The sequence below is a fragment of the Otolemur garnettii genome, unplaced genomic scaffold (genome assembly GCF_000181295.1).
Source record: "Otolemur garnettii isolate 467f Iridium unplaced genomic scaffold, OtoGar3 scaffold00066, whole genome shotgun sequence".
In the NCBI taxonomy this organism is placed as follows: domain Eukaryota; kingdom Metazoa; phylum Chordata; class Mammalia; order Primates; family Galagidae; genus Otolemur; species Otolemur garnettii.
The window spans coordinates 584,836-598,288 of NW_003852461.1; the positions used below are offsets into that span (position 1 = coordinate 584,836).

At 47.4% G+C, this 13,453-nt stretch overlaps 1 protein-coding gene across 1 annotated transcript; it reads left to right on the forward strand.

The window, feature by feature from the left end:
* The first annotated feature begins 3,657 nt into the window (after window positions 1–3,657).
* Window positions 3,658–11,304, forward strand: DMRTB1 (DMRT like family B with proline rich C-terminal 1). The gene is made up of 4 exons (XM_012807176.1): window positions 3,658–4,231; window positions 5,850–6,043; window positions 9,490–9,688; window positions 11,240–11,304. The coding sequence occupies exons 1-4, from the start codon at window positions 3,688–3,690 to the stop codon at window positions 11,302–11,304; spliced, it is 1,002 nt and encodes a 333-aa protein (XP_012662630.1). The 5' UTR covers window positions 3,658–3,687.
* Window positions 11,305–13,453: the final 2,149 nt, after the last annotated feature.

The window sequence follows — 13,453 nt, forward strand, 5'->3', positions numbered from 1 at the left end:
CCAGCATCCTAGGAATATTCCCCAGGTTACTCCCAGCATCCTAGGAATATTCCCCAGGTTACTCCCAGCATCCTAGGAATATTCCCCAGGTTACTATCACCTTCATCCCCTTTTTGACTCCAATGTAAGGAGATTTAGAATAACACACATTTCTATTCATCACCAAACCTTTCTTGGGGATAACATTATCTGGTTTAGGTAAAGGAAATATCTGTGTTAACAAATACACAGTTAAGAGATTCTGAGGATAGATTGCCCAGTTTTGAATCATGGCTCTCTCACTTAATGGCTGTGAACTTGGGCGAATTAATCACTTCTTTGGCCTCAGTTCATCTTGTGTAATATAGGAGTGATAATAACAATACTTACCTTGGAGGGTTATTATGAGAATTTTATGAATATAGGCAAAGGACTTAAGAATTCCCAGCACATTTGTAATATAAACATTTAGTAATAAAATAACAATGGCTGGCACATACTATTATTAAACCATTAGGGGTGGGGGGTGAGTTCAGGGAACCAAAGCTGTTCCTTAATTCCGCAGTCAGCAGAGTGGTGCTGATTACTGGGCTTTCTGCTTTGCTGAGCGCTCGTATGATGTTTGGGCAAAGTTGCTGAAGCCAATTAGGGTGGAGATAAGTTTGACCTTGGCAGGAGAGGGAGATAGGATTCATTCATATATTCAACAAGTACTTAATGAATGTCTTACTTTGTGCTAGATATACGAGAAAACAAGACAATCACAACTCTTCACAGAGGCTGACAAAAAAAAAACGAGAGAGAGGAACTGCAGCGCTGGGTTTGGAGCAGAGGGGGGTAGGGGGAACAGAACAGACCAACTTATCTCCAGTGAGTGTGGCGCAGCAGAGGAAGATTTTGAGAGAACAGAAATGCTAAAGCAGGATTTTAAAGCACTTGCCGTACCATGTGTCATGTAAATCCTCCCCTCCACCTCCTCTATGAAATCTTCAATAAAGTTTTCATTGCTCACTAGAGAGAGCCCAAAGAAGGGTAAGATAGCAGATACCTGAGTTATAGCTGTTGGGGGAAAGATGCTATGGGCCAAAAAGCTCTTCCTTACTCTTGTGTGCTACCAGCAAGGAAACATTCTAGTGCATGCAATGTTTAATGAATGTGAATGATACCCCCGCGCACCGCATAAAATGAACAAGAGTTAAACACAGTACCACTAGCATTCATATTAACCAAATAGAAGAGACATTAGGATACTTGAGACAAAGGGCCACGTCTGAAGTTGGGAGTTAGATATGACCACCAAGCAACCCCTTTGTGGTTAATTAAACTGGTGATTCCTCAGCAACCATAACTTGGTTTTGATAAGCTATTACCTTTGATGACACAGACTTTCTCAAATATAAATGTCCTAAGGGTTACGTGTGGGGAAGGAAGCAGTTCATGGTGTACTTAGAACTCCCATCCTTTTTGGACTTCCTGCTTTCCACTTTTATATCATGTCACCATCTTTTAAAAATAACAATTTAGGGGCAGTGCCTGTGGCTCAAGGAGTAGGGCACCGGCCCTATATAGTGGGGGTGGAGGGTTCAAGTGTGGCCCCAGCTAAAACTGCACAAAAAAAAAAAAATTAAAGAAATGTATATGTGTTTTTTTAAAAAGCAGCAGCCTAAGAAGTAATCAGCCATCAACCTAAATAAAACTATCAATTTGCCTGAATTTCCAAGAGCGAAATAAATACAGCTTTGTTGAAATTTACCTACACAAATTGAGACTGTGGGGGAAATAGAGAATTAAACTAGTCTTCTTAGATTTGATTACTGTATAAACCCTGGGGTTTCTACATCTCATAATGTGACTACTGATTAAAAAGATATATGACTGTTTATTAATGTTCTCAAAGCACTATGCAAATTCACATCACCTTGGGTGTATTTTGCCCCAAAGCTATCAAGTGAATGTGGAAGCATTTTGTAGTTAACAAGGCTAAAATATGTTAACTTGAATTACTTGCTCCAAATAGGATTTTCCTTTAAATCATTATTGAGAAAATAAAAAGAGCTTGGGTGGTCAAGTATGAAATATGAATGAACAGTTTTCTTTTTTAGGCCTTATTATCTGATGTCACCTGATGATCAGATTTCAATGTGAAAATGCAGACAATGACCACAGTTTGCAGTATAACAGTGCACTGTATGCCCTAGATTTTTTTGCAGCAGTATGGAAGTTATGATTTTTTTACATGAAACTTTCAAATGACAAGATCAGTGAAAAAACTATACATTCCGGATTGGGTAGAATCAGAAAAAAGGAATAGTCTGTCCTTTATGTAAGTGGCCGTATTTTTAAAATAAAAACTTAACAAGCAGAGACAAACCTAGACCTCTTTAAATGGGTGCAAAACTACCAGTGAAATTCCTAAAGAGCCAAATAATACAGTAAATATATATATTTTGCTCTCTCATTAAGATGAGAAATATATATTTTTTTAAAGCAGAAAAAGACTCTGCAAACCTCTTTCAGCTTTCCAGTGTTTAATGAGCCTCAGCATGGCAACCATTTCCTATTCCCAGGCAGCCAGTGAGAATGCAAAATGCAACTGCAATCAGACTCAGGAAAATCAATGAGGGCAACAAGGCCCAGCCTTCTACCATTTTAACCACTAGAAAGAAATTTCCAAGAAAGGGCAATGAAAAATGCACATGTTTTAGCCAGGTATTAACCATCACTACTTCCTTAAATGTGACTGAGTTTCTACAATTATAAGCTTTTCAGCTTAGGTGTTAGTGGCCCATATTTTACTTTTTTGAACCTCAAAAAAAAAAAAAAAAGACAACCTTAAAATGTCACAGATTTCTATCAGAAAAGAATTATGAATTAATTTAATGCCCTCGGGTAAATATGAAGTTTGTGCCAGCTTTTCAGGTTCCCTAAGATTTGGGTTGCTTTATATGGATAACTAAATTCATGGCAAAGCCAAGCGACAATTTAAGCTGGTACTACAATATCCTACTTTACTTTAAAACATTCTAAATAAGCTTTACTTTGTAAGGTATCAAAAAACAGCAATATACTACATTCCAGAAATGCATTTCTATACCATCAAGACACTTAAATGGGAATTCCTGTCTCGGCAGTCCTTCAAGCAATCATCACACTACACAGACCTCTTGAGAATATTCTAGAAGTATGACTGTGACCTGCTGCTTGTCTGCAGGGGAGGGAAATAAAGTGCAGCAGCAGCTGCTGCAGCTGCTGCTTTAGCGAGCAGAAACACGGTTTGCATCCCACAATACTTTTCTGCTGGAATGGGTTTTACTGAGAGCGGTGCTCTGGAGCTTTAAATCTGCAGACCGTTAACATTGCCCCGCCTTTTTTAAAATTACGAAATACCTTGTTTACGAGTGGCGGGAAAATAGACTTCGGAAAATTAAATGCCCAAGACTTCAAATAACCCAGATGACATACATGCAATATCTGCCCATGACTAATTTATTCAACTCAGTCCTTTGCACATAATTGCTCAAGGCACAGAAACTCTCCAAACTTTGCACCCCCCAAAAAAAGGGAAAATGCAAGTCCTCCTGCAGTTCCCGCCAGGTACTGGGAGAATTTGTTACAAGTGTATCCAAAGTCCCCAGCACCAGGGACTTGTGGGGCGCCACTCGTTCCTGCTCCACTCGCTCCGCAGCTTCCAGAGGTAGCGGTTGTACTATGAAGACAGAGCTTGCCAAGCTGGCCGAAAAGATGCTCCGCACCCCCAAATGCTCGAGGTGCCGGAACCATGGCTTCCTGGTGCCGGTCAAGGGCCATGCGGGCAAGTGCCGCTGGAAGCAGTGCACCTGCGAGAAGTGCTACCTGATCACCGAGCGCCAGAAGATCATGGCCGCGCAGAAGGTACTCAAGAAGCAGGCCTCCGAGGAGGAGGACGAGGAAGTGGCCCTGGGCATGCAGGGGCCCGAGCTGGCCTCTGGGGCCGTGGCGGCGGCCGCGGGCCCAGGCGCCAGCCTCCGCCCGCTGCCTCTGCTGGCTGGAGAAGGCGAGAGGCCGCCGCGGGGTCCGAGCCCCGGCCCGAGCGCCTTCCAGCCCGTTCTGGGGGGCCGCAGCCACGTGGGGCTGGGCGAACGACCCGTCTCGGTGATGCCCGGCCCTTTGGGGCCCCAGTTCAGGATGGAGGCAGCAGGCGGCGGAGGCCCCGGCCGCCTGGAGCTGCGCAGGCCGCTGCGGCCCATGCCGAGCCCGCCGTTCGCCGACTACGGTAAGCCTCCCTAGTTTCGGGCTACATCTTCCCGGCTGGCGGCCTAGACCAGCCCGCCCGGCCGCCGGGGTGGAGGGTTGGGTGGGGAAATTGATTTCCGGACGTTGTAGAAACTGCCTAGAGAAACCTTTATCCAAAAAGGATTTGGTTTGGATGCCTTTTTGCACAAAGTTTAAAAAGAAAGAAATGGGTGGCCCAAACGGCTTTCAACATTTAGCTGCAGTTTTTGCCTTTACGGCTTGCAAAAAAAAAAAAAAAAAAAAAAGCCCCCAGTCGGCCTAGCAATGGCGCCGGCTCGGCTGAGACTCCCGATCGTACTGCGCTTGCGCACCTCTTTCCCGCCTTTTTCTTGGGCTGGAGGCTCCTCCCCCAGAATTTCCTTGCTATGGTTGGTGCAACTTTGACTGCGCTTGCGCACTCTTCCTCCCCTCGCCACTGTCAGGAAGCTCCTCCCCTCTGTGGTTCCCTGCCTAATGCGCTTGCGCACCCCTTCCCGCCTTTTCCCCCAGAATGAGAGCGTCTCTACTTCCCGCGAAAGAATAATTGGTCTGCTTTTTTCTCCCCTCACCTCGTGTGTAAATTACATTGTTCCTTTATCTTGCTGCTTTCCGTGTTTAGGCTTTAAAAAAAAAAAGGTCTGTTTGGGGGTACAGGCTTTTTTCTTGTATTTTTCCTGTGGCAGTGTGAAAGGGCGCAGGTCTGAGTCAGGAGGCTTTGGGCTGCGCATCCGGGAACCTCGGGCAAGCTCCTTCCTTCCATGGCAGTCTCTTCCCTCCGTGTAAGGAGAAAATTGGCCTGGATGCCTCTGAAGGTCATTTCTGCCTTCTGGACGTTTATAGAGACAGTCTCGCTGCGGCTCAGGCTGGTCTGCAACCTGTGAGCTCGGGCGATCCACCTGCCTCGGCCTCCCGAGTGCTGGGATTACAGGCGCCCCGCCTTGCCTTCTGGACTTTCTAGGGAAATCTAGCTCCCCGGGGATCTAGGGGTCTGATAAGGAAGACAGACCTGAAACAGCGATCCTAGGAGAAGACACCTTTCTTTTTTCCCTCTCTGAGCAAACTGACGGAGTCTGAGCACTTAACAGTGCGTCAGATGCTAGGATGGGGGTGGGGGGTTGCCCTGATGGGCGAAACTGGGTTGACCAAAGAACCATACAAATCAGTGTATAGAACTGTAATGAAGGATGATGCAGCCGTGGCCTGAGGGAAGAGGGTGGCGGAGTTCTGAGGATGGGAGCCTTCTAGGCACACCCAACAATGTCTGCAAAGGCCTTGCGACAGGCGAGCAACAGGGCAGCTGGGTCTAGGGAACAGGAAATACAGAAACCTCCCCCTGAATACCTGTCACCATAGGAGATATTTGTTGAAAGCATGGGTGGCAGAACAGGCCCTGCTGGGGTGTGTGCCTGTGTTGAGGGCTTTTTCTAGAGCAGTGGGCATGGCTGGGGATTCAGAAGCAGCGAGGTCAACATGTGATTGCTGGGGGATATCCATTCTTTGTGCATGGATATTGCAGAGCACCATTTTATTGTGCCGCTACCTTTGCTAGACCTGCGCAATGCTCTTTTCCCAGCTATGTGTTTCTAACCCCCCCCCCCACCATCGGTTGCCTTCTTTAGGGCCCCCTCTGAGCATCAACTCGGATTGTGTGGTGGGGCCTGAGTACCTGGAGAGAGAGCCTTCCAAGCTGTACCCAATGCACCCCTACCGCCCATTCCCGCTGGGCTATCAGGATGCACCACCGGCCCCGGGGATCCCCCTGCAGAGGGGCTTCCGGCATGTGTCCTGCAGCCACTACCATGGAGGAGGCTTGGTGAGTCTCATCCCTCCCTTCTTTTCAGGTTCCTCCTTAGCCCCGCTACCTCTGCTTCCTTTGTGGATCTTCAGTCCCAGGGAGCCAGTTATTATAAATAATATACCGACTCAGTGCCAGCCCCCAAGTGCTGGTAGGATGTGACATTGGGTACAGTGTGTGTCTCTGAATCTGCACATGTGTAGATAGGTCTGCACCTCTTGGCCTTGGCCTGGATGTGCTTTTCTGGGCAGTGGGCTCAAAGACTCTGAGAGCCTGAGGGTAACCACTAGCCGAGACTCATGGGATGCTGATGCTAGAAGAGCCCTTTATTTTGCTGGGCACCAGAGTGTGAATATCACTCTTGGAGCCACAAAGTTCAGGGCAGAGGCAAGAGCAGATGTTGGTTCCCTGTCCACAGGTATAGCCCACTTGAGACTGCAGAGGGCTTTCAGGAGATGGTGGCATTTGAGCTGAGTCATGAAAATACAGAAACCTTCCCCTGAATACCTGTCACCTTAGGAAATATTTGTTGAAAGAGTGGATGAAATTTAACTTTTTAAAAAATAAGATTAATGGTCAGTTACTAACTGGTTCTCTGTTTAAGACTGGAGTTTTGAATGCCAAATGTGAAAGAAGTCAGGTCACCCTATTGTGTGGAGTATGAGGCAGGAGTGACCTTGGTTACCAGCTCCTCCCAGATTAGTATCGTTAAAAAAGCTCTCTCCCTTTTGTAACCTCTGAGGACCATGAGGACTACAGGACAGTGAGAGGCTGGGTGACCAGTCCTGACTTGGGCCACATAAGGCTGGATCTGTGGGGAGGTTGGCTCACATGCAGAGCAGGGTCAAGAAAAATGGGGCCACCATTACCTTTACTTCCTAAAGAGCTAAAAGACTAACTATGGATTTCTAAAGAGATGTTTCCCTTAGTGGGAGGGTGGCAGGGTGAGGAGAGAGCAGGCTTCTTCATTTAATATGGAAAGGGATTAGGAAGAAAGATGAAAGCTTGACTTTTATAATGAAAATCATTAGCCATAGAGTGTGTAGCCATCTAATGGAGTCCAGCTGTGCCTGGGCAGGCTGGCCCACACAGGCCACTGGGTCCTCTCTCCTGATCAGCCCAAGAAGTGCCAGCATCTATTTTGTTTTAGATGTTATATGTATAAATAAGTTTCCATTGACTCAAGGGAAGAGAGTTTGAAAGCCAATGGCCTTGGTAAATTAGTCCAGGGGGCCTCCAGATTCTATGTGAACCTTCAAGGTATGTGTTATTACACCACTGTAGAGTCTGGGAGAAAGACTCAGAGAAGTTTTTGTCCAAGGCCACAGAACTAGAGAGTGTGGGACTGGGATTCAGATTACACAGCTGGTTGGCAATGGAGCCAGGGCATGCACCTTGGTTGCCTGACTCCAGCTCAGGCACTTCCTGATGCCCAAGTGTGTCTCTCACACAGGCAGAACACACACAGCTCCTGACTTGCACCACCACTGCTGCCCTGCCTGACATCTGTGGGCACTGCCTTTGGCCACCCTGTGGCAGCCCATGGAAAGCGCGGCATCTCTAGCCTCTACACAAAGAGAAAGGCTCTGGCCAAATGAAGCATACTCCGTCTGTTCACACAGAAGCCTGGAGCCTGGCGTCCATGGTGGGCTCTGATCGACAGGCCTGCCAGACGGCCTTTATTAAGAGTGTGATCTCAGTCGGTTTATCTGGGCCTGAGCTGCCACCACAAGCCCCAGGCAGGAGCTGTGATCCAGGGAGAGACTTGGCTGAGCAGCTTGGAATTAAAGCACTAATAATCCCCCCTAACACTCCCTCATGTCTGGAGAGAGCATCAGGCGTTTGTGAGGCTGTTTCAGACCCAAAAGCCTATGAATTATTTTCATCCTTGTCCCACTGCCCCCTGCCCAGGCTTAGAGATGCTCCCCACAGACATCTTCCTCTTCCTGTCCCTGCCCCATCTGCAGCTCTTCCCCAAACAGCACAGCCTTGGAATTGGACAGAACTAGAGTCTGAGTCTACCTTCATTATTTCCTAGCATATGGCCTGGGGAAGTTAGCTGACCTCTAAGGCCCTCACTCAGGCCCTCTCACAGGGCCACTGATAAGTGATAAGTAAGGTGTGATGATGTATCTAAAATGCTTTGCACAGGGTCTGGCACATAGCAGGTACTTAAAAGTGGGCTTTCTTCCCTTCCTTGTGATCAAATAAAGTTAGGAAATGCTCAATTAATCTAAGGATATTTGCGCAGGCTACCCACAGACTTTAATAGGAGGGTCACATGTGACCCTCCAATGTGGGGTTTTTCAAACTCACTTGAGAAAGATCACTTTTAAGAACACTAAAAAGTGTCTACGGCCATACCAGCCTGAATGCACCCAATCTTGTCTGATCTCTGAAACTAAGCAGGGTCAGGCCTGGTTAGTACTTGGGTGGGAGAACACTAAAAAGTATCTTGTGGCCAGGCATGGTGGCTCACGCCTATAATCCTAGCACTCTGGGAGGCTGAGGCTTGTGGATTGTTTGAGCTCAGGAGTTGGAGACCAGCCTGAGCTGGGGCTAGACCTTGTCTCTAAAAATAGTATCTTGTAGGACACCAAGGAGTACCTTAAGAATTACCAAAGTATCTGGATGGAGAAGTAAATAATAGTAATTATTTATTATTATATTATATATCCAAAATTCATTATTCCTTACAACATTCCTATCTTTTCCAGCTAAGCTCTGAGCTGTGTACTCACCCTGTCCCATTGGGTTTTGTGCAGTTGTATCCAGCTGGGATACAACTGGATTAGTATCCAGCTACTGGAGAAGGAACAAAAACGCAGAAGGGCTGGTCAGTGAGGCTGCTTGCCTGACACCCTGTAGCTTCCCTGGCCACAGTAACAGCCTCAGTACACTCGGGTTGCTGACTTCTCCCAAAAGCCCTTTGACACTTGAGTTTGTCATTACATGTGCCAGTCCAGGGGACTTTAGGGGGTTGGGTTGCATTTGGACCCTTCCTCAGCACAGACCAGTGCCAAGTAGTGGTCAGCTGAGTGGCCAGTGGAGTCACACAGTCTTGAGATCCAGTTCTACCTTTGCCATTTAGCAGCTCTGGCACCCTGGGCCTGTAGCTTCATCTCATTGAACCTGTTCTTTGTCCTTACAGTGAGGATAGTAATAAAACCCACCTTCTAGGGTTGTAAGGATCTAAGCATAATACTGTTGGTATAGTAGAAAATCTCAGTCAGTGTCATCGTTCAGCTGTTTCCAGGCTTCCCTGAGTGCCTGTATTCCTCCTTGCCTCCAGTCCCTGGGAAGGTGTTTGCTGAACTCTCCATTTCAAGCATCCTGCGCCTGGGTATTTGGGGCCCCAGAAGTGAATCCACCCCAGGGGGAGTTCCCAATTCAAGGGAATAAGAGCTATATTTGACCAGCCCATCTGGCTGACTATCTACCTCTCTGCTGTATGTGCCCTGCAGATGTCGGAAGACTTCCAACATCCCATGGGAGACTTCCAACCAACCTACTACCCGCCGCCTCCACCGCCGCAGCCGCAGTTTCTTCCACCAGGCTTCCTGTCTGCACTTCACTTCCTCCCGCCACCACCGCCGCCACCACCTCCACCTCCATCATCTTTCTCTCTGACCATCTTGTCTGATATGGACAAGGAGAATACTGGTAAGTAAGCACCTGCCTTCCAGCCCCCAGAGGAGCCAGTAAGACTTTCTAGAGCAGCGGTTCTCAACGACCCACAGGAACTGTATTAAAGGGTCGTGGCATTGAGAAGGTTGAGAACCACTGTTCTAGAGGAAGGGAATTCTAATCCAAAGTGGGTATGGAGAGAAGGGACATGGAATTTAAAATGCACTGGGCCCTGGGATAAGTTCTTTCTTATGCCCTTCCCGCAGTACCCCTAGGCAATCACCTAAGAGGTGGGAATGGGATTCCAGATGAGGAAACTGAGGCCCCAAGAGGTTCCTGTAGACGTAAATGGCAGAGCTGGGAGTTGAGCAGAGTTCTTTGTCTGACTCCAACCCAGTGCTTATTCCCTCACCTTAGCACTGTGGGCAAACATTTGGAGCAGTGGTTCTCAACCTTCCTAATGCTGCGGCCCTTTAATACAGTTCCTATGGGTCACGACCCATAGGTTGAGAACCGCTGACTTGGAGTATGGTGCACATGTGGTTGTTTTGGAAGACCAGAGGTGCCAGGCCTCTCTGGTTGGGTTGGGGCCTCTCTGCTTAAGGAAGCAGCAGATGCTGAACATGAAATGGTAACAGGAGACAGTTTGGGGGCTGGTGGGGTTGCTCTCTGCCCCTGGCCACTCAGAACCAGACCAGGAACTAGAGACTGTCCTTTCTAAGCTCTGCCTCTGATACACTGGGTGATCTTAGGCATTGAGGCCTCAGTCTTCTCAACTGTTAAATGGATCCCATTACAGGGTTACTGTGATCAAAAGAAGTTTTGGATGTAAAAATGCTTTGGGTTTTCCTTTGAGGGCCCTTGCAGCTTTAAAGCCTCTAGGATGTTTTTTCCTTTCAATCTTCCTCTGAGGCCCCTGTGATTTGGTAAGGGCTGGAAAACTCAACCAGGTCTTCAAACTGACTATGAGAACCATCTTAGACACTAGATGAGTCAGTTGATGTGAGCCTCATTTTACTTAAAACTGAGGCCATTTGCACACTTGGTGTGTGTGATGCCTAGGCCCATTAGCTCCAGTGGTATAATGTGGCTTGAAGCTGCTGGCCCTGGTGCTGAGTAGCCTGTGTAAGTGTCTTGGCTCTAGCACTCAGCAGCTGTATAACCTGGGCGAGCTAATTCCCTCCCTGTGTTAAAGTGGACTAATGATGGTCCCCCTACCTCATGAGGTTATTCTGATGATTACAAAGAACCTGAAGCAATGAAGGCATAAGTGAAAGTGAGCTATCAGGGACTGCTTCACTTCCTCCCCATGCTGCTGATGCAAGGTGGGCATCCTCTTGGTTTACAGAAGTGGAAGCTGAGATTCAGAGCTGTGAGCCACCCAGCTTGTGAGCAGCAGACCTGGAGCTGGAACTTGAGTCTGTAGACATCACTAGGGCTACAATTCCAGTCTCCTGATACCTAGTAAATTAAAATAAATTCATTCTCTACGGTCACAGACAATGATGAAAAAGCCCTATAGAAAATCTGCATCTGCAAATAGTTTGCTTTCTTTTTAAATCCAGCTGCTTTCTTTGTCCTTCACAGATGACCAGGATGCGGAGGTGCCCGGTGAGCCCAGCCAGCCTTCATCTCAGGAGCAGTCTGACTGACTAGGCTTCAGGCCAGCAGAGTGGGGCATTGGGGGGAGGGGGGTTGATAGCAATGATTTTCTTATCTGTATTCATGATATGCAGGGAGGAGGGCTATTGATAGGTGTATTTGAAAATGGCAGCAGATTCTCAGTTCAAGATAGGGGGAAGGAGGTGACATCTAAGGTTCTTTCATGTGCAGTTGAAGAAAAGCATGGAGGAAGATACTACCAGGGAGGGTCAGGGCTCTGAGGAGGGCGGGGGGGGCTGGAGGAAGCTCCCATTTAGGAATGAATTTAACTGGCTCTGGGTTGCACTACCATTTATTGGACTGAGCCCCAGAGGTAGTCTTTGATTTCCTCAGGCCCCACTCCAGGACAGGAGGCACATCTATTTCAACCTTATAGTGCCTTTGCCTGGTCCCCAGAGGCTGGGGGCACCACAACATCAAGCTTCCAGCCCATCCAGGCGGGTAGAGTGAGCAGTCGAGACCTAGGGGTGTTGACAGCAGGTTCTGCAGCATTCTGCCTTGACGCTTTGTCTCCCGCCGTCTTTCTGGCCACTGCCCCTTACTCCTCCTCCTGGGGGTTTACCAACTAGGGCTGCTTACACCTCCATAACATTTAAGCCATTAGGCGTCATCATTTCTGGTTTAAAAAAATCCATTAAAGTTTGATTATTTGATGTTTTTATAATGATTGCCAACTTTAAAAAGTAGGCTGTTCCTAAGTACTGATGCAGTTCCCAAAGAAGAGAATGGTGCTTCCAAATCACCTGTGACATCAGCAGTTTCTTCTCTGGGGACAGTTGCCTGTTGAAATAAAATGAGCATTGGAAATCCTTGTGGAAGGTTTATTCTCTCTTCAGTTCTCCTTGAGGGTGGGTGGTATTGGGTAGGAGCCTGGGTAGGGGGATAAGGGAACCTGGGTTCATGGCCCATTGTGGGCCTTGATGGTGCAGTTGCTTAGGCAAGGCCCTCCCTGTTCCACCTCCTCCTCCTTTTACCTTTCTTATCAAGTGAGAAGATTGCACCGGGCTAGTAGACTTTTACTTCCTTTACTATTACTATTATTATTTTAAGCATTGGAGACCTTTTATGGAAATCTGATGCAGACATAAAATAATTTTTTTTTTTTTTTGAGGCAGAGTCTCACTTTGTCACTCTTGGTAGAATGCCATGGCTTCACAGCTCACAGCAACCTCAAACTCCTGGATTCAAGTGATTCTCTTGCCTCAGCCTCCCAAGTAGCATCCACCACAATATTTTGTTTTTTTAAGAGACAGGGTCTTGCTCAGGCTCAGGCTGGTCTCAAACTCTTGAGCTCAGGCAATCCAACCACCTCCCCCTCCCAGAGAGCTGGGATTACAGGTGTGAGCCACCATGCCTTGCCTCTTAATGATTTCTTTTAGTTTCTCTTCTCTACATCTTTTCAAGGTCTCTGCAAAGTGACATGGATTTGAAAAAAAAAAAAAAACTTGATCCCATTCTGTTTTAGGGTCCTGGGCCTTTTTCTTTGGTTTCATTTGAAACACATCTTGTGTCTCAACCGGATTCAGAACCTAACAATCCCCAGCTCTGCTCATGAGAAGTACGGAGTCTCCTGGGAGAGACAAACTGTCCCACAGGACTGGTACTAGAATGGAGAGAGGTAGGCAGGCTGTAGGGGCAGTAGAAAAGCCTCCTGCAGGCATCAGACCCTCAACTACATCTTGAAGGGCAGGAATGAGTCAGGTGAAGAGGGATGGGTACTCCAACTATGGAGGCAGAAAGGATCAAGAGTGAATGAAGGATTCTAATTCCTTTACAGGTAGGTAAGGGATGGTACCCAGGAGAACAAGCTGACCTACTTCCTGTCTTGCCTGGCTCCTAGGACAGGTGGCAGGAGGATTGCTAAGTGATACCCTAACTGTCCTCTTATATCAGTGTGATATTGGGGCTCCAGGGCCTGGGCCTGCTCTGTTGGAAGGCACTCAAGCAGGTACTACCATCTAATTTTTTAGTTATTGCTTTAACAATGATTTCAATAGGCCAAGCCAGGCATGCTGATGCCTGAGCCTATAGGTTAGCATTGGCTTCAACCTAAACCTGATGATACAGTGATTTTGGACACACTTGGCTTGGGTGCTGAAACTGTCACCGCAATGTTGGTCTTTCCCCCAGAGCCATAGT

Excerpts from the sequence above, each read along its gene's own strand:
- DMRTB1 (XM_012807176.1), top strand. The coding sequence starts at position 3,688 with ATGAAGACAGAGCTTGCCAAGCTGGCCGAAAAGATGCTCCGCACCCCC. Across the intron at positions 4,232-5,849 it reads CCCGCCGTTCGCCGACTACG|GGCCCCCTCTGAGCATCAAC; the intron begins GTAAGCCTCCCT and ends TGCCTTCTTTAG. Across the intron at positions 9,689-11,239 it reads TATGGACAAGGAGAATACTG|ATGACCAGGATGCGGAGGTG; the intron begins GTAAGTAAGCAC and ends TGTCCTTCACAG.